Raw genomic sequence first — 27,169 nt, forward strand, 5'->3', positions numbered from 1 at the left:
TATGGTAGGTGTGATACTGGTGTGTGCCCATAGCGAGCAATGATGATGTTGCTCACACCGGTACTCAGTGTGCTCAGGGAGGTTGTCTTTCTGACCGGACAAACAAAAAATTAGAGGGAACATTGACTGGATGTTTAAGCCATTTTGACTGGGGGATAGAATTAGACGTCTAGTGCTGTCAATGGCAAAAATGTTTTAAATACATTTTAAAAACCCACTACAAGGGAACAGTTGCTATTAAGAAGCTCCAAGAAGATTTATACCAATTTTAACGTCCAAAAATGATCTTTCCACGATCGGAGAAGCTTGTCAATTCATTAATCGATTAATTTTGACAGCCTAATTGGAAGACATAACGGCCCTCCGGATGAAATGAGTTTGACACCCCTGCACGAAGCCATCAGGTGGCGCTAATCTTATTTAAGACCCAAAATGTAGCCAATGTGGACACCGACTCTATGAGGTTTGTGTTAAATCAGCAAAAAAATAGCCACTTACCCTTTAAAAGTTAATCATAAATGCAAACTGTGCCAAATTATGGAGAAATTTATTTCTTACAATAATCACTATCCGTACAAGGGAAGCAAAATGTACAACAACAACAAAATGACATTGTAATACTGACAGAATCTTTTACCTCCATTTAGAATGTACTTTTCCCTATAATAGCAACATTTCCCCAATGGGAAAGCTGGTTTAAATGTACAAATATTCCCAAAATTGTATTCCTTTTATAATACTGCTGTAGTTCTTTGTAACACCATGATTTTAATACCTATAAACTCTTTATTCCGTGGAGTACCGTACACACTAGTAATACTGTTAAGAGATTCGAAATGTTAAACACAACCAGCATAGCATTTAAAAGTACTGGGACATTCTTCACTTATTTTTGTCCAGGGGTGGCGAACACGTGGCTCTCGAGCCGCAAGCGGCTCCCGGCCAAAAAATATTTTGTATATACTGTGGCTCTTTGCCTTGTTTCATTTTTCTCTTATATTTATCCTCTCTTAAAACACACCCAAATTCCCATTAAAAACAAATAAAAACATATTTAAAAATTTGTGTCCAACTTGTTCGCCACCTCTGAACTAGTGTAAATACGTTCAACCAGTTTGCTGTGACTTCCAAGAAAAAAAAAATTGGAATGTATCTAAAACACAAAAAGTCCCCAGGAATAAAGAAGAATGATTTTAACACGTTTATGCATTAAAAAAAAAATCCAAACCAATAAATAAAATCCTGCTTGCCAGCTAACCTCATGGCCTGAATCGAAATTTGCCAATATACAAATTGACCAACAATTCAGTTTAAAAAATACAATGCTCCCATAAAATGTAACCAAAACCATTGGAATTCAGGGCGTGTCAAATTACTTGAAAAGTAAGGTTAGCTGTTTTTTTTGTATTAAACTTTTGTGTCACTGTTACAAAACAACAGTGATTTTTTCCCCCTGACACCATAGCACTTGACTAACGTATTTTTCGGATTATAAGACGCAGTTTTTTTTCTCATAGTTTGGCCGGTACACGGTCGATTGGTCGCCTGGAAGGTTATTGATAATTACCATTTAAATTGTTGCTCAAATTCCCTAAATAGAAACTGTGAATTACTATTTAATCATACTTAATGCCCTATTAATTATTAGGCTAAAGAAAAGCTCCAAATTTCCCGTACTTTTATTGTGTTTTGTTGGAGAACTTGTTAAGACCCTGACTGACGTACCTTCTTAAAGGGACAACGCATGTACATACAAACTCTTAGACACTCACACGTCGGCTCAGTGAAACTGCTTATGGCCATTGTTGGCTTTTATTGATGTGTAGACCGTGTTGTTTTACCTTGTTTTGTCGCCGGTCTTTTGGCCGCCCGTTGTCGCGGTCGGGGCGACCAAAAGACCTGCGACCAATCGACCGGCGACCAATCGACCGCACATGGTTTGGCCAGGGGTGCGACTTATGCGTGAAATTATTAACACATTATTATATAATTTCACATGTTATTTTCACACTAAACCGCAAGATGGCGCTCTAAGCCTGTGTTGATAATTTAAACATTAAAAAAAACAACTGAGAAGGGCTGAACCAAAATGGCACCAAAAAGAAAAATAGTGCAAACAGTGAATTACGCAGCCAAAAACGGTAATCGAGCAGCAGAAAGAAAGTTTGGAGTTAGCTAACTTGTAAAAGACTGGCGAAAAGCGGAGGTTACTTTTACTGAAATGACCAAAACCATCCTGTCAGGATTCAGAAAGGCTGGAATAATTGGAACTACAACCTTGTAGACTTCCTGTGTGTGGCTCCAGTTTTTTTTACCTAGGTCTACAATGTCTTGTGTGTCTTGTGTCTGTCTTGCTACTGCAACCAAGAAATTTCCCAAATACGGGATGAAATAAAGTTCTAATCCAATCTAATTTCTATCAGTCGAGAAGATGATGGCCAAATGTCGATGTGCTATTTGCATGTTATGCTCAGAATAAAGCTGTTATAAAATAATCCATTTCACATTGAATGTGAGAACCAATACAACAAAGGCTTGCTTGCTATTTGCTATCATCAGCAATAAATTCTCCAAATTTTTAAAATAAAAAGTTAGGTGTCAACATTTGGACTCGAACCCAAGAGAAAGTGATCACACCTGCTACTACGGTGCAGTAATACTTAAGAGTACTAAAGGTTAAGTAAAGGATTTGTAACGTTTGGGAAATATGCTAAAAAACGTACCGTATTTTTCAGACCATTAGACAAACCAGCCAGATAATGCACAATATGAGTTGCATTTTAGCCAGGGCAATTTTTCCATGTGATCAGAAACCTACAACAAACACTTTAAACTAGTTAAATGGAAAACAACAAATGGACCTGTTAATCTAACATTTACATTTTTTTTAAATATAGCTTAAGAAAAACAGGCTTTCTGTGGTCAGAGAAAAAAAAAAAAAAAACAAGTCGCACTTGAATTTTAGTTGCAAACTACGAAAAAAAAAACTGATTTATAGTCTGAAAAATACAGTACTAATGCGGTTGGATGTAGTTAATATTTTTCCTACAAACGAGGTGGTGACGACGTAGATTTTTTATTTCTTGTCGGAGTGGGCAAAATACCCTTATACGTGTAGACAAGGCCTTACTTCACAAGCAAGATGAAGTTGTTGTCCTTAGTATGCTCAATTTATCCTGCCAATGAGGAATACAACGCATACTACAACATGTATATTGAAGGAATGCGCAAATGCTATTCCATATGTTCTTGTTATGGCTTGGGTTCAAAACAAAACCAAAAAAAGTGCAGTTTTCCCACAGAGGAGAAATATTTTGCCAGAAAAATATTTCCTTCATCTGGAATCCCCCGGAGTCCGTTCACATACACGTCACCTCCGCTTTGCCTTCCTCCTGGTCGAAGCCACCCTCCTCTAGGGAGCTGGGGAACCCACCTCCGAACACCGGAAACCCCCCGATGCCCCCGGAGACAGGGGAGACCTCCTGGTGAAGGGCAGCACCGCTGACGGCGCGACTGACGGATCGGTTAGACACTTCGCTGTGGACTGACAGAACCTGCACATAAATGTCACGTTGATCACTTTATGATCAGATGATATGAAGTCATTTATTATCACTTTTAATCGTTCAGGCTTTTTCAATATTTAACAAATTCATTGTCATTGACATCAGTCATCTTTAAATGTCACCTATTGGACCCCCACTGACGAAATTATCACGTGTTTTGCATTCCAACACTTTATCATTCATTTAGTATTACAATCAAGCACTGGCCAGAGATGTACCCAAATTGCAAGCGTAAACAAATAAAATAAACAGAATAGATAAAAAGAGCATGGGTTTTTATCGGTTAGAAGTTGTTTATCAGTTAACATATGTCAAGAGTATTATTAGTACAGTGGTACACCTCTACATACGAGCAGCTCTACATACGAGATGCTCGAGATATGAGGAAAATTTTGAGCATTTTTTATTTATTTTTTATTTAAATAATTCGCTCTAGATACGAGAACAATTTCGAGATGCGAGAAAGCCAGGTGGCCATGACATGAGAGGCTGTTTATCTGTCTTTTTTGCCGCATCCCTTTCGTGTATAACAGATATCTACGAGCACTGAACGATTTCTTCAAACAAGTTTCTCCCACACATGGACCAGAAAACGCCCAACGCGCATGCGCGGGAAAAAAGAGGGCTTTCTGGGTAATGAAGTAAACTCGTGCACACAACACCGATAGCCAATGGCACCCTTTCTCTGAATAAAACTTCATTACCCACAATCAATACGTGGGTAGGCTGAGCTGTTGCATTTCCTGCTTTTCCTTCCTTAGCCTGTTAGCTCCCGCGATCACTCATTCAAGACTACTTCTCGTTGGCAAGAGGTCGTGCGTTATCCTATTGTGAGGACATTTGTGTGCATCATTTTCGGAATATTTTGAAAGGAATACAACAGCAAACAGCCCATCGATAGCGAACGTGAGGGTGGAGGCGTGGCAAACAGCTAACCCGGCCAGAACGAAGGTAAAAAAAATTAATTAGAATTCAGTTTTGTGTTTTAGTGTGTCTGTATATATTAATCCAAGTTAATTTAAATTTGTTTGTTCGGTTACGAGTGCGTTGCCGTGGATAAAGTCACCCCTAACCCCCCCGCCTGCCTCTATCTCCGTCTGTGTATCCTCCGTGAAATGCGTCTAATTTTAGTTATATTAAACACATTATATTACTATTAAACCACTAGTTATGTGTTACTTTGTTAATAGATGGCGAATTAGAAGAAATGAAAAAATATCCAATCCAATATCCTGTTTTTGGTGTTTTTTCAGAGGGTTGGAAATAATTAATTTGTTTTTAGTTCATTTCAATGGGAAACGTTCGCTCGGGTTACGAGAAGATCGACATACGAGCTCAGTCCCGGAACGAATTAAGATCGTATGTAGAGGTACCACTGTACAGTCATACCTTGAGATACGAGCTTAATGCGTTCCGGGACTGAGCTCGCATGTTGATTTACTCGTATCTGAAATCAACGTTTCCCATAAAAATTAACTACTAAATATAAATTAATTCAAACCCACCCTCTGAAGAAAACACCAAAAAACAGGATATTACAATGGAAAAACATTTTTATTGGTTGTAATTCACCATATACTAACAGGGTAACAAATAACTAGTGGTTATGATGTTTAATACTAAAATGAGACATTCAGTACAACACAGAGTGCGCGGAGAGAGAGAGAGACTTGACGGATGCGCTCGTAACATAACATAAACTTTAAATTTAACTTAAATTAACTTACACACACAAAAAGTTTCAATCTTACGTTACACAAAATTCAAACCTTTTTGTGCAATAACCAAGGCAAAGAGGTTAATGTATTCCACCGCGGCTTTCGAGGCGAACTTCCTGCTTCTCAATACGTTATGGCGAGCCAGCTCAGTCACTCGTACACTACTCATGTTTTTAGATTACTTCGTGCTTAATATCGATTGTCATCATACGCCTTTTCTTCGCACTACCCTTCATTGCACCGGCTTGCTTTGGATCCATTGTGTTTCCCTTAATTCTGCACTGACTATCGCCCCAAAAAAAAACACGGGAAAAAAATGCATCGCTCCGCCCAGTGCTCGTAGAGATCTTTGCACAGGGAGATGTGGCGAGAAAAATTACAAGCAGCCTCTCGTGGCCACCTAGCTGTCTTGAATGCTTGTATCTCAAAATTTGTCTCGTAGCTCAAGGTAAATATTTGCTAGGAATTTTACTCGTATCTCAAATTCCTCGTATGTCGGGGTACTCGTATGTCAAGGTATTACTGTATGTTCAAAGGGCCTAAGTTTCCCACTCGTTTCCTTAAATTTTTACTAAGAGTTTCAATAGTTCCAAAGTGGGGTAGACAAAAAGGGCCATACAGAACTTAAAGAGTTCCCAGGGAATTTTCCGCAAAAACTTTCATCACTTTGCTTAGCAAATCAGCCTGCGTTCTTGGTTGACATTTAACTTTTGCCACTATTGCATGGAAAAAACACAAATGCTTGATGTTTAAATTATTAAACATAGTTTTTAGCTGAATTTTATTCGTACTTGATTTTCAGCATGACGTCTCTGTCGCCAGTGACATTTTTTTGGCTTAAAGTCTGTCCTCTGTTAGTTGTGGCTTTTCCTAATATTTAATTTTACCTGGCCAAGTCATTGAATTCCCACAAACCTTGTGAGGATAAGCGGAACGGAAAATGACGGAATGAAAGTTGAATTAACAGCTTAGAAATATTTGAAAACTGTTCTCACAGTGATTTAAAACGTATTCCGGATTGAAATTTGACTATCATGGCCCAATATAAACTGACCTTTTATAAATTTCTCACCTGGTTCCTGTGCAGTGTAGCCACCGGATTCCTGACAGGCCGCTGAAGGAAAATAACTTGCTTGGTTGCCAGATTACCATCACTAACATGGACAAATATAGAAGAATAAGAAAACATGAATTCCAAACGTGCAATTACATACTACATTTCATGCAATAAGAATCCTATATTAGATTAGATTCGATTAAACTAAACTATATTCCGCGCCAGCCCACAATAGTGTGAGTAAAAAAAATCTGACTTATAAAGAAATCTTATAAACCTCTGGAAAGGTATTCAAACACTATTAATACATATAATGTTAAAAAGCTATTTTAACCAAAATTGTACATACATATACATTTTTCTAAGGCAAATTTACACTGTCTTATCACCTGATTTACTCATTCTTTCGAGTAGTTTTGACACAATATAACGTCAAAAGTGTCTCCCTTCTTGCGCTACAAACACTGGATGTTTACACTGTTACGGGGAATTTTATTACTATTCTAATGACGAGTTTAGCCATTCATCCACCCCGTTCGCCATTCCTACAGTGTCACGCATTGTGGCGAGCGGGGGTGAAAACGAGGATGGACCCAATTGCAGGGAATCAAGGTCATAACTCAAAAGGTTTAAATAAAGAGACCAAAAAAAGTGCAAAAAAAGCAGGGAATGCAAAATTACCAAGGTAAACCCAAAGCTTTAGAATCAAACATACCAAGGCCACCTTGAACACACAGCGAACCCCGACTTGACATTAACAAGGAGGCAACAAGAAATGAACAAACAACGGGGACTGAAATACAGAGAGAAATGGAGAACAAGTGGGTGACACACGAGGCAGCAAATAGGCTGAGACGCATAGGGGAGGTGACAACAGGTGGAAAGCAATGGACAATCACGACTAGTTACACAGAGGCAAAAGGGACTCACCGTATTTTCTCGCATATAAGCCCAATTTGTAACAAAAAAAAAAGATGACTGAGTCAAGGGTGCGGCTTATATGCGCACAAGACTTACAGCGTTGCTATGCTCTTTTTCACCAGTAGATGTCGGCAAATTAACATTTACTATTTGTTGGTAATTTTCTGTTTTGCAGTACTGGATGAATTACTAACTTCTTTATGATATTGACCCTAATAATGTGCTTTTGATTCATATATTATCTCAGAAATACCACGTGCGATGATTTTTCTTAAGAATTTCCCTTCAAAGTAACACATTTATACTCCCCATTAAAACCATGACTACATATGAAGGTGAAAATTGTGAATCAGGGCGTGCCCGATGCATTTTATCTGGATTTTTTTTGCGTTAGTCAGAGCAGAAATTGTAAAGTTCAACAATTTTAAGCCAATTTTAAGGGTGCGGCTTATACACAGGGCATCTTATATGCGAGAAAATATGATATGCATCCCCCACTCGGCTCCAGTCTATCACAGTTATGATGTACTTCACATGAGTCGTGCGTTGACAAAATGCAGTTCAATCCTTTTAATCTGGGCCCCAAAAACCCTATTGTTTACTACTACTACTACCCCTAACACCTACCAATATTGTAAATCTTGCCGGCGTTGGGAAGTGCCCCCCTTTTCTGCTTCCGTGTCAGATGATCCGTTTACTTCATCATTGAAATTGTATGTCCGTTCAAATCAAAAGGCTTTGATGCCAAACATGTCTGTTTGAAAAACACTCATCTTTACTCGACTATATTTGCACCAAAAGGTCTGAAATATCGACCAATTTGAGTTTTGGTTGTGAACCCGCCTTGTTGGTGTTTGGCTGTTAACGTTGTACTATGAAAAAACCTTTCCAGAAAGCCAAATTCACTTTTCCTGCACTGTGATAATAAATGCGTTTTTTTACACGATGGATAAAAATGAGTGCATTCAGCTACCGATACGTTATTATTCAGATATATAGCAATAGTTTAGGGTGGAATAAAAGTCCTCAATAATAGCCCCTGTGAATTGTGTGTCCACTGAATACACTTGTTAATCACTGTCAAATCATTTTAAAATTACAACTCCCTTTTTGCACTTACCTTGTATGAAGGTAGATTTGTGTTAAAAAAGATTCAAAAAAACTCTAACAAAAGCCCTTAAGTTGCAACATCAAAAAAGACTTTGTAGCATTTGTGATATCACAGTGTTCGGTGTACAGCATTATCCCATCTCGTGGAATGCTGATTAACTGTGGGTTGAAAAATATCTTCTCTTGCACATTGTTACCTATCATGACGTATGATGGGAGTGGGCAGCACGCACGTCAGTAGCCACCCAAACTCGGCCAGAGTGTGAAGCAGTGGCCCATAGTCTGTTTTCACACTGGATCCCTGGATGGATAAGACAAATTCACAATATTGAAAACTATTTTTATCTTCAAAAGTTACATAGTATCAAATAATACATTTTTTATTGATTTAAAACAATTTGAATATGGTCTAAACTTCCAGCGATACCATAATATGATGTTTTTTCATCAATTTTGTTAATTACTCGCATTAAAATAACAAAGGTGGCCCGGCGGATAAGTGGTTAGCACGTTGGCGTCACAGTTCTGGGGTTCAAGGTTCAAATCCAGGTCGGTCCACCTGTGTGGAGTTTGTATGTTCTCCGCGGCTCTGAGTAGGTTTTCTCCGGGTACTCTGGTTTCCTCCCACATTCCAAAGACATGCACGGTAGACTGATTGAACACTCTAAATTGCCCCTAGGTATGAGTGTGAGCGTGAATGGTTGTTTATCTCTTTGTGCCCTGCGATTGGCTGGCCACCAATTCAGGGTGTCCCCCGCCTCTGGCCCAAAGTCAGCTGGGATAGGCTCCAGCACCCCCCGCGACCCTAGTGAGGATTAAGCAGTTCAGAAAATGAGATGAGACAATTACAAAGGCTCATAATGACAAATGTAAAGTTTCAACCTCAATGACAGTCCATTGTTCTACTACGATGGTGTCATTGGCAGGAGGGGCGGTGCTCTTCTCTTCGTACACAAAAAGGCCCTCTAGCGACCGCGGTACGGGTTCGCCTGTAACACAATTTTTTTTGCCATCATCACTTTGCTTCCGTGAGAAACCGTGACTGCGGTTTTAGAACTAATCCACAGAGTGAAAGCTCCCTCGTGTGAAAGGAATGGGAAATGAGGTCATTAAGGCATCGGAGACAGCACTAAAAATAGTCACAGAGGACAACAGGATGCAACAGCCACTAAAGGAAGTGCTAAATTTCATGCATGAATCTTTCTTTTATTTACCAACCAACAACAGAATGCCTCCATATGGGGATTGGATGCGCGGCTGACCTTTCGGGGTGTCCCAGTAGACGAAGGAGTCCATTAGCGACCAGCCTCTGCGGTAGTAGGCCGCTGTCAGCTCCAGCCAGTCGGCCTCCAGGGCGCTGACCACCTGGCCCTTCCTGGACACGCGCATGGACAACGCCCCCTGATGGTACTGGTACGCCAACGACTCCGAAGGGTTACATCCCGGGGCCCAAGAATGGAAGAAGACCAAAAGTCGCATGTCTGGGGAAAAAAAGAATGATAGTCAGCGTCTTCTATTTGGTTAGAATCTTTGAGAACAAAATGAGTAGTCCCAGGAGGTCTCACCAGGACAGTAGATGTTCTCCTCCAGCTCCCGCTCTACTGGGGGTGTGCGAGGCGGAGAATGTGGGGGTGAGCGGCATCCCCTCTTTGGACTGTGTAGCCTGCTGCCGTTGCTCAACACGCTCACCTGCTGGAGGACTGAACCAACAAAACGGACACCCCCGCGGGCGCTGTTGTTCACCTTCAAAAGAAGGTAATAAAGACAAAAAATACATAAATAAATAAACCAAGCAAGTGAGAACATGTCTTTGCACCTTAAAACATTTGTGACATTCACCCCAAGAATGACTGTGTTGGACAAAGTTTATCAAGACAAAGCAGTAATTTTACTTGAGAAAACAAAATCACAAAGCACAACAAGAAAGAAAAATGCATCATAAGCAAATGCACAAATTGTTAGTTAGTTGATAGAGTTTTATTTGAATGATCCTGAATGTCACCCACACTGCTAAATAATTTGTGGTCAAGACTTAGGACATTTCTGAACAAAGAAAACAATTCCACAGTACAGAATTGCTGATAGATTGTAATGGATTACAGTAATCCCTCGATTATCGCGGTTAATGTAGACCAGACATAGCCGCAATAAACGAAAAACCAAGGAGTAGGGTCACCCCTATTTTTAAAAATAAATAAATATATATATATTTTTTCTTTAGTGCTGAGTCCTAGTAGCAAGCAGGGGTGGGGGAGTGGCTTCCGCTTGCGAGTTTCAGCGTGGATTTTCACATTTTTATGAACTTTAATAAAAAAATTGCATCAGTGCCGAGTTCTCTGTTTTCCACAATTTTCCTAATTTATTAAAAAAATCCCCCAGAAAAAAATCTGCAATGTAGTGAAGCCGCGATATTCGAGGGATTACTGTAAAGGCATTTCAATTTCTTTCAATAGCAAGAATTGATTTGTGGCACTGTACATGGATGATAACTGAGATAGAATGATTCCCCTCAAGTAATCTGAGAAAGGGCTTCACTGTGCAACATAGGGTTCCACATTATTGATGAAGGCAAATTCATGAAATGAGAAGTGAAATTGATAGTTTACACCAGGGGTCACCAAACTACGGCCCGCGGGCCGGATACGGCCCGCCGGCACATTTGGACCGGCCCTCTGAACAATACCAGAGACGCTATCGGATTTTTTTTTTTTTTTTATTTTTTTTTTTTTTTTTTTGGGGGGGGGGGGGATGCGGCCCGCTGGCACATTTGGACCGGCCCTCTGAACAATACCAGAGACGCTATCGGATTTTTTTTCCTATTTGGCCTTGAAGACTGGGACATTTTAATCTTGTGTTTGGTTCATTGCACCCCTGCTGAGCCCACAAATCATCCCAGTGAAGTGGGGCTTCGCATTGCTTCTTTGGTGACACGCGCGGGGAGAGTGTTTCCCTTTGATGCATGCGGGCACGTCCACCGTTGCATGCACGAGCAGTGTTACCGAGACATCTGGACGATCGCAGGTGAGGGCGGAGCCCTGGGACCATCGCGGACTATTCAAGCATATTAAAACTGCAACCTGTTTGAGAACGGAATAATGGCGAAAAAGTTAGGTGTGAGAAAAATTGATTCAGAATGCAGGATATTTAACCTGGAGTGGACAAACGATTATTTTTTTGTTCAATGCAAAGAAAAGGCTGTTTGTCTCATTTGTCAAGAGAGGGTGGCGGTATTCAAAGAATACAATCTTTGCCGACACTATGAATCCCGTCACAAAGACAAGTACGATAGATTGCAAGGCCAAATACGAGCAGACAAACTCTCAAAGCGAAAAAGTGGACTACTATCTCAGCAGAACCAGGCATCCGTTCGGGCCAGCTTTTGGGTTGCTAAATTGATAGCAAGCAGCGGTAAGCGTTTCACTGACGGAGAGTTTGTTAAGAAATGTATGGATACTGTCGCGGAGGAGGTGTGTCCCGAGAAGAAAGATGCATTTAATGCCGTAAGTCTGTCGGTGAGTACAATGACCAGACGCGTTGAAGAAATCGGGAGTAATGTATATGCCCAGCTGCAGCAGAAGACGAAATAATTTGACTTTTTTTCATTAGCACTGGATGAAAGCACGGACGTGCAAGACACAGCGCAACTGCTCATTTTTATTCGTGGAGTTAGCGCAAACTTTGAGATTTGCGAGGATCTGGCAGCCCTCCAAAGTCTCAAAGGGACTACAACGGGAGAGGATATTTTTGACAAAGTGTGCCAAACCATGGAGAAGTTGGGCCTGGACTGGTCAAAGCTAGCTAGCATCACGACTGACGGGGCTCCTAGCATGGTGGCCGAAACTCGCGGTCTAATAATGGGACGCATGAACCGGGAGTTGGAAAAAAGGGGTCTCACCGCCCCGCTACGAGTCCACTGCCAAATTCACCACCAAGCACTGTGCTGCAAAATGTTGACGTGGGATTCTGTAATGACGGTTGTGGTGTTGTGCATAAACTTCAGAGCAAAGGGAGAAGATTGTGCATGGCACAACAGAAAGTTAATGTTCCATGGCTTTTTCTGTTACAAACTGACACCGGCCCCCCATCAGAGAAGGGAAAAGTTATGTGGCCCTCACAAGAAAAAGTTTGGGGACCCCTGGTTTACACACTCACCCTATCGACAAGCGCCCGAACAATGTCGCTCGTCAGCGAATCTCCAGGTAATGGCCACTCCTCCACCCTCAGCACGGGCACACTGTGGCACGCCGATGCTTTCTGTCGACTATATGGAAAAAAATAATAATAATTGAAACTGAACTAAACACAAATAAAAATCGATTAATTTGAGAAGGAAAAAAGCCTTGAAACATTTTTGCTGCTTTGATTAACCATTCAGCCACCCAATGGTGAAGTGGTCCTTTTGCCTGCCTTTGGTGTAGGAAGCGTGCGGCTGATTCCCATTCGGTAGCGGGGTAATTGTGAGTGCGAATGGTTGTCTTTCTCTATCTCTGCCTTACAACTATAGCTTGCAACTAGTCTAGGGTGTAGTCCGCCTTTCACCCAAAGCGAACCTGACAGGTAGGTAGGTATAAGCGGTGTTGAAAATGAATGAACAAGTAATCTTTAAATTAGTGTGGCGTTCTAATGGTTTGTTTTAAAAGTGTGGTATTTAGTTTTAATAATATTGGGAGGATATATTTTATTCTAGTGGCAACAATGAATATGACAAATCATTGTGAACGAGCAGAGCAAGCTTCCTGTACAAAATATAATGCACAAAAAACCCAATGATGAACACATTTATATCAAAGAGCTGTAGTCACTCATGTAGATCTCCAGTAAGCAAGGCATGTTATAGATTAGGCCTCAATGCTTGATCGTGCTCCAATATGTTATAGTACTGCTCAACTACGTCCTGTTCGAAAATTTCTGAAGAGCAATCACATTTCTAGAAGTGGTATTATATATTAATGTAAGGGTTGTATTATCATTATACTTCAAATAGAATGTCTGGGCCTTCCTGTGTTATGTTTGCATTTTCTCCCTGTGCTTGTGTGGTTTTTCTCTGGGTCCTTCGGTTTCCTCCCACATCCCAAAAACATGCATGGTAGGCTGGTTGAACACTCTAAATTGCCACGAGTTACGAGTGTGAGTGTGAATGGTTGTCTGTCTCCTTGTGCCCTGCAATTGGCTGGCCACCAATCCAGGGTGTCCCCCAACTGTTGCCCATAGTTGCTTGGGATATGCTCCAGCACCCCTGCAACCATTGAGAGGATAAACGGTATAGATAGACCTGTGCGATAAAAAGATAACGGTAATTATCGTTAAATAATTTTTGTCACTACTAAAAATAAAAACTTTCAATAAAATTTGATAGATTTAAACTGCAATTACACCACCCAAACACCACAACGCACGGGGTCCTAATGCGATGTGAACGCTAGTTCAAGACCAACGTGCAGGTGACGAAAAAGATGGCGAGGAACAGCTAATGTAGCTGCACAGTTAGCAATGGAGCGGCGCACACAAAGCATGAAAGCGGAAGGAATATTAAAGGCAAAATGAGCGAATATGAGATGCAGGACAACAACGAACCTGCTCACTAAAAGAGCCAAGTGTTGTATACTTTATCAATACTTATGACACACTCAGATTGAGCAGAGCGCCATATTATACCCTCTTCTAAACAAGGACACGACAAGGGATTACTTATTTTTTTAAATGCCTCTTAAATACCTGTACCTAAACAGCAGCCTTATTGAAAATGTTGTTAACCCATTTTAACCCACTCTCCTCATTTGAGGACAGCCCGTAATGCTTTTCTTACTTGATATCAAGAATTTTCCACATTTTATTTAAATTGTATGAAAATTGTTAACATGGGTTAACATTGGTTAAATTGATCCAATTTTTAAAAATGGCTATGTCAGGTAAATGTACGTCGTTTCTTTTTGTGAGGCTGAAAATAGTCTACTTCCCAATGGTGATGATGTCTTCAGTTGGATAATTTATTGATTTCATTTTTCATAGCAATTTTTTGTTTGGAAGCAAATCTATAAAAATAAAGATGCCTGCCAAAATTTGGTTCAGGTTTTATTTTTCATTACTTTTCATAGTGTAAGGAGGCAGTTGTCTTATCTTTATTGCACAGCAGACCAACAAAAATACTTTTTGAAATCATATTTTATATTCTCTTTTTTAAGTAAGCTTAAGTTTATTTACTCAATCACAGAAGTTTGAGGTTTCAAATTTGAAAGACAAAAGATGTTATAGTTATCGTGATAATTATCGATAGACTGATATTTTTTTTTATCGTGATAATTTTTGTTATCTCACCCCGGCTGAGGTATGGAAAATGAATAAATGAATGATTGTACTTGTAAGACGCAAGACCGGTGAAAAGGTGTGGCTGCTTGGTAGGAATCCAATCTTACCCCCATTGCAGCCTTTTGTGGAATAGTTTGGTGACCCCAGATCTAGACCATTCTGTAGTGATTTAATGTTAAAACATAATGACTACGCTCATTGTTAATATATGCAGACCTGCGGAACCACCTATCCTGATTGGCTGATGGATGTTGGCAAGTGGGTTTCTCACCAATAGAAACCAGCGCATCAGTCTGGTGAAACCAGGACAAGCAAGAGTCGGGCCTCTCTGGCTCGCCACTGTGACCTTCTGACAGGGTTTTGCATGAAATATGCAACTGGCCCCATCAATCATTCATGGATTCACTCGACAGTTTGCTGCCGAGTGAACCAGCAAGCACGTGATTTTGTTTTGGAGTTTTCTAAGTAGAGTTTAGTCCATCGACTTACCTCAATCTGGGCCGAGCCAGCACGGCGCGGTACAGCAGGCTGAAAGGAAGCGAGCGCGTGCGGCCTACAGACAGGATGATGGGGTGAATAGCAGCCAGGATGTAGCCTTGTGTGTAGTATGGCTGCAGTGCCTGTGGCAGCTCAGCCAATGATGACACATACTGCACTGTGGGACGGCTACCTGCACCAAGAAAAAGGATAGAATTCAGTAAGTTGTGTTGTTATTCATTCATTCATTTTCAACAGTGTTTATCTTCACAAGAGTCACAAAGCTGCTGCAGTCTATCTCAGCCAACTTTGGGCAGTCGGCGAGTTCGGCAACAATGCTGGGTTCCATCTCATTGCCAGAGTTGTTGCCATGGGGTTTCGTAAGAGTGATTCCAGCATTTGACGAAAGCTCAAACTACAGTGCTTGCCGGCATTTTGACCCAGGTATCGACAATCCATTCCAAATCGTCAGGTAACTCGTTCGATGCTGCCTGCCCGTCTTTGTATGGAGGTTTAAAAGCGCTATGAGCACATGGAAGTCAAGTGCCTTGCCACTCATCTGGGATGTTTTGAATGGATTTATCGTAATGCTTGGAATACGAGTGGATCTATTTTAGAGTAGATTAGATAACTTTATTTATCCCGTATTTGGGAAATTTCACTGTCACAGTAGCAAGAGGGTGAGAATACAGACACAGAAAAGACATTTTAGATATAAATAAATAGGTAATAGATAAGTAAATCAATAAATAAACTTGTTGAATGAAATATATATACAGACGCTCCCCTACTTACGAACGCAATTGGTTCCGAGCGATTGTTCATAAGTTGAATTTGTTTGTAAGTTGATTCAGTGCTATATTTTGTATTATAATTTATGTTTAAGGCCGATATAAGTATATTGAAGGTTTATACAAGTGCATTTGTATGTTTAAGGCTTGTATAAGTAACACGCATTGGTTTGTACTGAAAAAAAACATTTAATAAAATGGAGAATATGTACAGTACTGTAGAGAGATTTATGTATTAGAAACTGGCCAAAAGAAGCGAGCTAATGACGATTGCACAGTTTTCTTCTTTTTTTCATCATAAATGATGAGGTAGCACTGTATGGCATCATTCAATTGATTTGCAAACTTTGTGCAACGTTCAATATTTGGGTCCTGCTGCTCGATCTTTCTGTTTATAAATGGTACTGAATGTGCAACGCTCACCACTCTCACGCGCATCAAGCTTCGTTATTATTGCCACTCGTTTCAAATGAAATGGCTTGCCTCTTCCTTGCAACTCCCTCAATAGAAGCCTTTAGCTTTTTACCAACCATATTCAATATTGGATGCATGAGATATTTAATGATACAAATGAAAAAGGTTCTTTGCACACTGGAGATACATTCACGCACTTCCGCATTGCAACGAAGAAGAAGGTAGATGCTGGGTGAGCTGAGCTCTCACAGCGCCAGGCGTCGGTATTAGCGGCGGAAAGAAGTACTACTCCGAAAAAGGTGCGAAATACAAAATTGGACTTGCGAACATTTTTGGACTTAAACGCAATTTGCAGACATGTTCGTATGTACCGTTGTTCGTAAGTTGAATGTTCGTAAGTAGGGGAGCGTCTGTATACACATACAATATATACATATATACATACATACACACACATGCAGATATATATATACACACATATATATATATATATATATATATACACACAAACATATATATATATATATATATATATATATATATATATATATATATATATATATACACACAAACATATATATATACATATATATACACACACACAAATATGTGTACATACAGTATTCAGACATTTTTTTGTTAAAGTTTTAGGGTGAATGTCCGCTGGGTTGATCACAATAAGTAGCATGTCGGCAAGAAATGAAACCAGTCAGTCAAGTGGTCAGGCTCATACAAAATTTTGAATTTAGCCCCTAAAACAAGGCGCACTGACTGCTTGGGCGCCCCTTTCATTTTAGATAAAATTTTAGACGTTTAAGTGCGCCCCATAGGTGTGAAATTACGGTATGCTTTTCTAAGTCAGATGTTCCCATGCATTGCTTCGCCCTGCCCTTGCATCACTTTGCGCCTCACTATTTGAGAAGCACTGATTTAACGTATGCTGTATTTCTAAAAATAAACAACGCACTATTCTTTTCTGGAAAATCAATCATCTGATTTAAATCCTGCCTATCTGGTATTGCATTTAAAATTGTAATGTTAGTTCTGCTCGTGCTGTGATGCCAGTGTGCAATTGCATGACTACATGCCAGTGTGCTTTTAGCGTATAAAAGTGGGCATGTTCCATTTGGGAAAATGCCCCTCTTAAACTATTGAGGAGCTCACTACACAGCTGTGAGACCACAAGAGACCCCTGTGAACCTACACTGCTCCAGTTTACTTGCATTCCAGCAGGACTAAATGGGGATTCCGATTACTATTACGACTGATACAAAACAACACAACATATTTTCGTTGGGACTTTTATGGCAAGTCTCCTACCATTTAGTTTATATGTGGATTACTAAAGTCTTAAAAGGCCACTCTGGAAAAACAGGCAACAAGGCTGTATTTAACGCGTCCCCAGAGGACCATACACATATTCACACAAACACAGTGTTTTCAGTGGCAACACCCCCTCCCATCTCACTGCCACCAACACACTGAGGCCTCTGTTCACAGCAACAAAAAGTGAGGGAACAAAATAAAGGTCCGGTGGAATGGCAAAGAGGGTGAAAAGCAAAAAAGATGGGAGGTGTATGAGGGAGGGGGTTATTTAGAGGTCTGACAAGATGTGTCTTGTGAAAGATAGGAGATGGGGGGGTTTACGAGATGGAGTTTAGGAGTCCGTCAAGGAAAGTGGGAAGAGTAAAATTTAAAAACAAAAGAAAAAGCAACAAGCAGTTCAGGAAAACAGAGTTATACGTATAGGGGAGAGATAACATAGTGACCACACCAAAAAAACAATACTAATATTTTGAAGCTGTCTCTTGGAACCATAATTTAACAAGTTGAATAGTAATAGGAATAATTTAAATTGTCCTTTTTTTTCTTTCAGAAGCAGTATAATTTGTAACAATGTGAGGAAAAAGCGGTCATAATATTTAAAAAATGATATTCTATAGGGCAGCCCGGTGGCGCGAGTGGTTAGCGCCTCGGAGTCACAGTGGGGCACCTAGGTTCAAATCCAGGTCGGTCCACCAGTATGGAGTTTGCATGTTCTGCGTGGGTTTTCTCTGGTTTCCTCCCACATTCCAAACACATGCATGGTAGGCTGATTGGAAATTGAGCCTAGGTATGAGTGTGAATGGTTGTTTGTCTCCTTGTACCCTGCGATTGGCTGGCCACCAATTCAGCGTGTCCCCTGCCTCTGGCCTGAAGTCAGCTGGGATAGTGGGGCACCTAGGTTCAAATCCAGGTCGGTCCACCAGTATGGAGTTTGCATGTTCTGCGTGGGTTTTCTCTGGTTTCCTCCCACATTCCAAACACATGCATGGTAGGCTGATTGGAAATTGAGCCTAGGTATGAGTGTGAGTGTGAATGGTTGTTTGTCTCCTTGTACCCTGCGATTGGCTGGCCACCAATTCAGCGTGTCCCCTGCCTCTGGCCTGAAGTCAGCTGGGATAGGCTCCAGCACCCTCCACGACCCTAGTGAGGATTCTGGTCAGTAATACTACAGAGCATGCGCGAGGACTGGACTGTGAGCACTCATGGTGTTCTAAAAATGAAAACAATTTGAACTCCTATGCAACGGATTTCATGCCTCTAGATAATGGTCAATTTATTTTAGGATTAGTGTCAGATTTTGTATCAATTTAGGCTGCCATCGATATCTTTGTCACTCGCATTGACGAATGGGTGAAATGATTGAAGGGCTAAATCGGTTTATTGTGCCAACTCCAATTACCTCCATGTCAGAGACTCAAATGAGTGTCAATGGAGAACAATGGCTCCAAAAACATAGATTAATGGTGGTGGCATTGATACAAAAGCGCGCTGGCCTTTGAATCACCTCCAGATTAATAAGAAAAAAAAATCTCCATTTAATCGTAAATAATCTGGCAAAGCCCGTTAGATGAGCAGATTAGACAGAGATTAGAGGAAACCTGCATTCATCCGGGGAAATAATGACTGTCACATAAATGCCCATTTTTATAAATGGGACAGAAAATAATCCAGGGCATGCTCCATAGGTATACATACTAGCCATCTACTTTATTTGTTAATTTTTCATTGCATTACACATCACCTCAGGTCAGTAAGTGTTTGTAGAATGTGAATAAGGGCTGAAATCTGGTTCCAACATGAAGGTCTTTGGATAGGATTCTGATGTTGTTTGGGGCAGAATTTATCAGTTTGGTGATCCTCTGCTGTTTGGCAAATGTCAAGCAATGTCAATTCACAGTAGCAACTGTGCTGGAGCTGTCATACTTCAGCATGCCCAACTATACCGGAATCTTCCGGTCATAATTTTTCACTATGGGAGAGTAAGTACCCAATTTTGAGAATAGAAAGTGCAATCTCTGTTTTCTGTCTGTTATATTCTTGTCTTTTTTCCATAATTCAATTCAATTCAATTCAATTTATTGGCAAGAAAAAGCACCAGGCTAAGGGCCATGTAACAAGATACAAGAAATGTGCACAAAACGCGGTGTAGTCACTGGTTCACGGCCAAAAAGTCATCCAGAGCCCGCTTGAACTGGGCGACCGTCGGCTTCTCGACCACACCCTGCGGAAGCCGGTTCCAAGAACCGGCGATGCGCACTGAAAAAGCAGCCTTCCGCCGATTCAACCGGAACCCACGAGGGTACAGCTTCCACGGATGACCCCTCAGACCACGATCAGGTGCGGGCGTGAAGAAGAGGTCGCGGGGCACGCTGTAGATACCGTGGAGGATGTTGTAGGCCAGTATCAGGTCCCCTCGCAGACGCCTAGCCTCAAGGGTCGGCAGGTTGAGTCGCTGGCATCTTTCCTCGTAAGACATTAAGCTGAGGCCGCGGACCATCCTCGTTGCAAGCCTCTGGACCCGATCCAGATGCTGGATGTCCTTGGCGAGGTACGGTGATGCGGCTTGGATCCCATACTCGAGAATGGGCCTCACCAGGGAAACATACAACGGCAGGAAGATGTCTGCTGTGATGACGGCAAAGGACCGGAACATTAGGAACAGTACTCCGCGAGCTTTGTTGGCTGCTTGGATGCATTGGGCCGTTGGTTTGAACGTGTCGTCGACAATGATGCCCAGATCTTTGCACCGTTGAGTTCGCTCCAGTTCCAGGCGTCCCGGTTCAAAGTCAAGAGGTGAATCAGGAGGAGCCCCAATAGCCAGATGACTGCATTTCGTGATATTGAGCCGCAGGTCCGACCAACTCCACACATGATGAAGGCACCTACGCAGGTCCTCGTAGTCGCTCCGGGGAGCAACGAGCTTCACATCATCGGCGAAGAGGAGAACCCGCTGGGAGATGTGCTCTGGCAGGTCGTTTACAAACACCACGAACAGTAGTGGTCCAAGAACGGAGCCTTGGGGGACACCACTGGGGGCGTTGTGAGTCTCTGAGAGTATGCCGTTGACTTGTACTTGAAAGGTGCGGCCAGCCAAAAACGCATCAATCCACCTCACGACCGCTGGGTGAATCGCATACGCTTCCAACTTGCGGAGTAGCAAGCGATGGTTGACCGAGTCAAACGCCTTGGCGAAGTCCAGGAAGACCAGGTCGGCAGTTTGTCGATCGTCCATTAATTGAGTGACCCATTCCTCCATCATCAGCAAGTTGGTGAGGCAGGATCTCTTGGACACGAATCCATGCTGACTATCGGAGATCGCCGCTGTGTTCTGGAGATGGGCCATCATGGACGTTTTGATAATTGATTCTAACATTTTGCAGATTACTGAAGTGAGGGAGACCGGTCGGTAATTCAACGGGTCCTCTCGGTCTCCCTTCTTGTAGATAGGGCAGATGACGGCCCGTCTCCAGTCTTCGGGGACTTCACCTGATTGCAAGGACAGTGTGAAGAGATATGCGAGGGGAAGTGCTACGGTCGGAGCGAGTGCCTGGAGGACCCTCGGGTGAATACCATCCGGACCATGGCTTTTAGTGGCGTCCAGACACATCAAGGCTCGGTAGACTTCAGGAGGTGTAATGGCAACTGCAGGCATTGGGGGAACATCCCGAGCAAATGGGGGTGTTGGCCGCCCATCATCGGCTTTGTAAATGCCTGCGAACACCCTAGCAAAAAGAGAGCTTTGCCCCTCTGCATCCGTGACACCGACTCCATCAGCATCCCTGAGTTTAACCACTTGATTGTGCAGACGTTTGTTGGCTTGAACATGGGCGAAGAAGCGTTTGGGGTTTGCACGAGATGACTGCGCCAACCTCAGCTCATACTTGCTCCGCTCTTGCCTTTCAGTGAACATAAGTATCTGTATATGTTCCAATTTTCATGTTTGTGTCACAATTTGAACGATTCATTAATTACTCCAATATCAAGTACAGTATTTACTCACATATAAGCCGCATCCTTAAAATTGCCTTAAAATCATTGAATTTTAAAATTTCTCATGTATAAGCCACCTCGATTCACAATTTTCACCTCCATATTCATGGATTTAATAGGGAGTACAAATGTGTTACTTTGAAGGGAAAATCTTAAGAAAAATTATCGCACGTGGTATTTCTGAGATACTGTATGAATCAAAAGCACATTATTAGGGTCAATGTAATAAGGAATTAATTCATCCAGTAATGGTTGTTTTCTTACTGCAAAACAGAAAATAACCAACAAATAGTAAATGTTACTTCGTCTTCTACTGGTGAAAAAGAGTATACCAGGTCTTGTGTGCTTATAAGTCGCACCCGTGATTCAGTCATCATTTTATGAGTTACAAATACGGCATATATGCAAGAAAATACGACAATGGGATTATTTCAATGTGTAAATCAAATGTCAGACATGACAATGACAATCAAATTGAGTCGTGTGAAAAGTGTGCCCAGTTCTGTCATTATTGTGCTTCCCTTAGTTTTGTGTAACAAGCAACAGTGGATAAATGACAGTTCTTTTAAGTTCTCCAAACTGCCAAAATCTTTATAATTTGATTTATAGTGAATATCAGTACGTTTTGACATATTTTACTTCTCTGACTGGCTACAGAAATGTATACGTTGAAAGCATGTTCTAACCTCATAAAAAGCTACGCAAAAGTTTTTTGTCTTCAAATCAGAGACAAAACCTTGTTTCAGTTTTGAATTTTCACTCAACAATTAAAAGTGAAAACTCCAATTGAGTATGTTTGAGATTAAAAACCTATTTCTAGTGAGGCGCACAGTCTGACCCACATCCGAACTAAAATCTCCTCACTACCAGCCAACCCTTTCTAGGGCACACGTGATCACAACTGTCAAACGCTTAACTTTCAACTTGAATGCAGAAATGCAGCAAATTAGCCATCACCATCCTGCCACATTTCCCAGTACTACCCCCAGTCAGTTTGGCCCCATTCTATATACGCCAAAAGGAAACAGGGCCACATCAAACCAAATGTACCTCACAGTGAAAGTGCTATCCCAGGCGTGGACAGCCAACAAGAAAATACTGTATGAAATTTGTGAGGCATTTGTCAGCCAGGTGCTCAATAGTTATTACTCACAAAGATTTTGATTCCGTACAAACAGGCTTCCCATCCATCCAAGACCAATCTCGCCAACATCCCTTAACGGTGAAGTTTCTACAGTAACTAAGCCTTCTATAAGATCAATCAGCCTTTTTAATGTGGTTTCAAACGAGAGTGGACAACAGTAGATACCAAAGCCTTAAGATGGCAAGGACCCTTGGTGGAATAGATGGTACATTTAACGTAGTAAATGCTATTTTCTATGAATTGTAAACCACATGAGATGATAACACAGGATTAGGCTATGGTCCGTAGCATCCAATAAAGTTTTGTAAATTGCTCCTGAACAAAGTTGCAATATTCAAATAAACATGATTGGAATTCACTACATTATAATCATGTTTTAAGTGTCAATCTCCACTATGACCACTTGAAATATTGAAACAAACATGACTTTAATTTCCAGAATGATAAACACCTTAATTACCAGTCTCCAACACAATTTCCGGTGAATTGGTGGGTTTAGAATGCAAACATGGCCTCCTTTTGAATTCTTGAATTGACTGTTTTGAATCACAAAGACTAAAAAAAATATCAAGTAACATGCTGAAACAAGAATAAAATGTAATCAGGTGGCAACAACTTTTTTTGTATTCACGCTTGTATTATTATAAATACAACTCAACAAGGACCACCCATGGTGTAGTAGTTCACATGGCTGACTTCGGTGCGGAAAAGCATGCGATAGAAACCCTCATGAGGATGTGCGGTATGGATGATAAATGAATATCTCAACAAGTAGTAACCCCAGGACCCAAAGAAAATCCCAGAACTGGGAGGAACATGTGCTTAAACACTAACCCACCATGATGCCCCTAACCACAAGTATTTTATTCATCTTATTCATTCATTTTCCATTCCACTTATCTTCACAAGGGTTACTGGGCTGTTGGAGATGATCCCAACCAACTCCAAGCAGTAGGCGGGGAATACCATGAACACAGTGACTTAAACAACCAAATAATAGAAACACTCAAAATTTTCCTTAGCTAGGTATGAATTAGTGTGAGCATGAATGGTTGGTTGTCTGTGTGGTCCCCGTAGTTAGCAGGGATAGGCTACAGCACCCCCTGTGACGTTTGTGAGGATAAGTGCTTCAGAAAATGAATGAATTAACAAGATCCCTTTAGATTTTAAAATAAATCTAAGTCAAGATTCTTGAGGTACTGTATCGGAGCTAGATTTTTGTTGTTTACTAGCTAGTTTGCACCAAATATTCTCGCCTATAAGCCACCCCGCGGATAAGCCTCACCATTACAATAGTTGAATTTTACAATTTCTCGCGTATAAGCCGCACCATTACAATTGTTGAATTTTACAATTTCTCGCGTATTAACCGCACCATTACAATTGTTGAATTTTACAATTTCTCGCGTATAAGCCGCACCATTACAATTGTTGAATTTTACAATTTCTCGCGTATAAACCGCCCCGATTCCCGATTTTCCCCTCCATATTCATACTCATTTAATAGGGAGTACAAATGTTGCTGACATCTACCGGTAAAAAAAAAAAGAGTATAGCAACGCTGTAAGTCTTGTGCGCATATAAATCGTACCCTTGAGTCAGTCATCATTTTTTTAGTTACAAATACGGCTTATATGCGAGAAAATAAGATAGTTTACTAGCCTAAATCTAAACGTTTCAGTTGCAGTTAAACTTGTCTATCCAAATATTGTCTGTCTATTTGTTGACATGACGGTCTTCCATTCACTACTTAATCGCCACTTCCTCCCAAATGGGTCACCAGAAAACCCCAAGAAAGGATTATCCCTTAGAAAATAATACAAAGAAAACCAGATGAACATCTCAGATTATCACACCGAAAATTAGATGAAGTAATCAATGAAGGTACCTTTTTGCATTCCAATGCCCGGCTAGCACAGGCCCACAAAGTGTGTGAAACTATGCATGAATGTGTATGTCTGTGTGGGTGATACTACGAGGCTATTCGGCTCTCCTGACCTATTTTTCCATCGGCTGAAAGAAGGAGCCTGTTGCTGGGAAGAAAATGTCATTTACATTCTTTTCCATGTAGGTAAACTGTGGAAAGTGGGCCATATGTGGTCATTTCACTGTACAATTCTAAAAGCACTAAAATATCTCAGCGTAACTGTCATGAGTCCCAAAACACTCATCATATTCACTGCTCATCATATATTATCCAATTGCCCCATGCAGTCAATTTATCGTAGTTGTATGTTTGAAGGTTGTGGAAATATCAGGAAATCAAGTGTTATCCAGTGAGGGACCGCATCCTGCCAAAAAGATCAAAACTTCTAATTTATTTATTTAAAATGGACACTTAATAGTCTTTAACTAGAAATATACCACTATAATCCCAAACACTTTTATTTAACATCATCCTAAAATATTACGTTAAAATATGATCATTTGATTTAAATATAGAAATGTATCAGATATGCACTTGTTCATTCACATGTGCAAATATTCTCAGAAAAACCAACAACCCAAGCTAAATTTACCTCCCCCTGACATTTGTAAAAATCTCTAAATTGAGAAGAAATATTACTTGAACATAATTTCGTGAGAAAAAATACTATTTTCCTATTAGCTAGTACAGGAAATAATCCACAAAAACACAACTGGGTAAGAATAGGTCCCACAACGACAAAAATACATGCCAGTCAAACAAAATCTAGACGCATACATCTGACTCTGCCCAATTAATAATAAAGATCAAGTTGCAAAACAGGGCGGCCCGGTGTATGAGTGGTTAGCGTGTCGGCCTCACAGTGCGAGACCTGGGTTCAAATCCAGATCCAAATCTAGGTACTCCAGTTTCCTCCCACATTCCAAACACATGCATGGTAGGCTGATTGGTCACTCTAAATTGCCCCTAGGTATGAGTGTGAGCCCTGCGATTGGCTGGCCACCAATTCACGGTGGCCTGAAGTCAGCTGGGAATGGCTCCAGCACCCCCTGCGACCCTAGTGAGGATGAAGCGGTTCAGAAAATGAGATGAGAAGTTCCAAAACATTGAATCTTCACATAGCCACAAGATATGTTAATGAAGGACCTACAAATATCAATGGGAGGGCACTAAACCTAAATTCATCATGGAAATTAGAAAAAAGGAAAACATGCAAACATTTAAAACAAATGTAAAAATTGCCCAAACAAAAACATACAAAGAAAGAACACACATTTGTCTTTGTTAAATAACATCCTACATTTGATTGTGTTTTAACTGCATTTAATTGACCTGGTTAATCACCCAAAGACCCCACTTTAAGAAACCTAAAATACAAAAATAACCCCAAAACTTTATAAATAACATCACTGCTACTACATACTTTCCAAGCTAACACACAAAGACTAAAAAAATAAAACGTAACACGCTAAATTAGTCATGCTAAGACAAAATAAAATGTAATCAAATGGCACCAACTTTTGTGGTAAAAATTCCACTAACAAAAACGTACAAAAGAACACTCTTTAGTGTTTGTTGATTGATTTGATTTGATTAAACCCTTTTGTATTTTAATTGTATTTACTAATTGACATGCTTAATCATTAATAGACCCCACTTTAAGAAACCTAAAAACAAAAAACTTTATAAATACCATCACTAAAAAAACATACCTTCCAAGCTGAAGTCTAAAAGGACATAATCGTAGACAGTCTCAGTCTTTGTCTCCACTTGAGGTCTCTTCAGCGTCGAGTAAATCTTCCCGGGACTGCTGTCCTCCGGGTCCTCCAGCTTCCTCAAGCCGCAGCCCATGGCCCCGGAGGCGGGGAAAGAGCAGTGGAGGAGCCCGCTGAAGGTCTTCCTGGAGCCCGGCCGACGGCTTCCACTTTCTCTCTCCCTCTCTGTCTGTTCCACTCGTTTGCGGGGATTTACACTCCCTAACGGGCTTCGCTCCTCTCCTCGAAAACAATGTTTTCTCGCTCCGGGTGAAACAGGGGGACAAAGAAAGCCGTAGTCGGACGTGAGAAGAAAACTACGCCGGAACTTTCAGACACGCAGCGGGCGGAAGACACTTGTGAGGCGTAGAGAGACGGAGTGGACTCTTCTCTGGAGAAAAACTTTCCAACATTGTCCAGTTTGCAAAAATGACACAACTTCCTTTGAAACCTTTCAGAATAAGACAGTTCCTGCTTGAAGTTTTCCAGTGGATGATTCGAAGTGTTAAATAACTATACTACCATCAATGGTTGTTTTTGATCATAAAAAAAAAAAAATGATTGAATTTTCTTTTGAAGGCGGCCTTGCGGCACAAGTGGTTATCTTTAAAAGTTACATAGTACCAAATAATACATTTTTAATTGATTTAAAACAATTTGAATATGGT

The 27,169-nt window shown here is 40.9% G+C and overlaps 1 protein-coding gene across 1 annotated transcript; it reads right to left on the minus strand.

The window, feature by feature from the left end:
- Positions 1-3,060: 3,060 nt before the first annotated feature.
- On the minus strand, positions 3,061-26,899 carry rftn2 (raftlin family member 2). The gene is made up of 9 exons (XM_077617324.1): positions 26,460-26,899; positions 15,168-15,348; positions 12,525-12,633; positions 9,938-10,115; positions 9,635-9,853; positions 9,255-9,361; positions 8,570-8,673; positions 6,357-6,438; positions 3,061-3,554 (listed from the first exon to the last, which is right to left on the minus strand). Exons 1-9 carry the CDS (start codon positions 26,596-26,598, stop codon positions 3,360-3,362), a joined length of 1,314 nt encoding a protein of 437 aa, XP_077473450.1. The 5' UTR covers positions 26,599-26,899; the 3' UTR covers positions 3,061-3,359.
- Positions 26,900-27,169: the final 270 nt, after the last annotated feature.

Source organism: Stigmatopora argus, chromosome 13, assembly GCF_051989625.1.
Source record: "Stigmatopora argus isolate UIUO_Sarg chromosome 13, RoL_Sarg_1.0, whole genome shotgun sequence".
Lineage (NCBI taxonomy): Eukaryota > Metazoa > Chordata > Actinopteri > Syngnathiformes > Syngnathidae > Stigmatopora > Stigmatopora argus.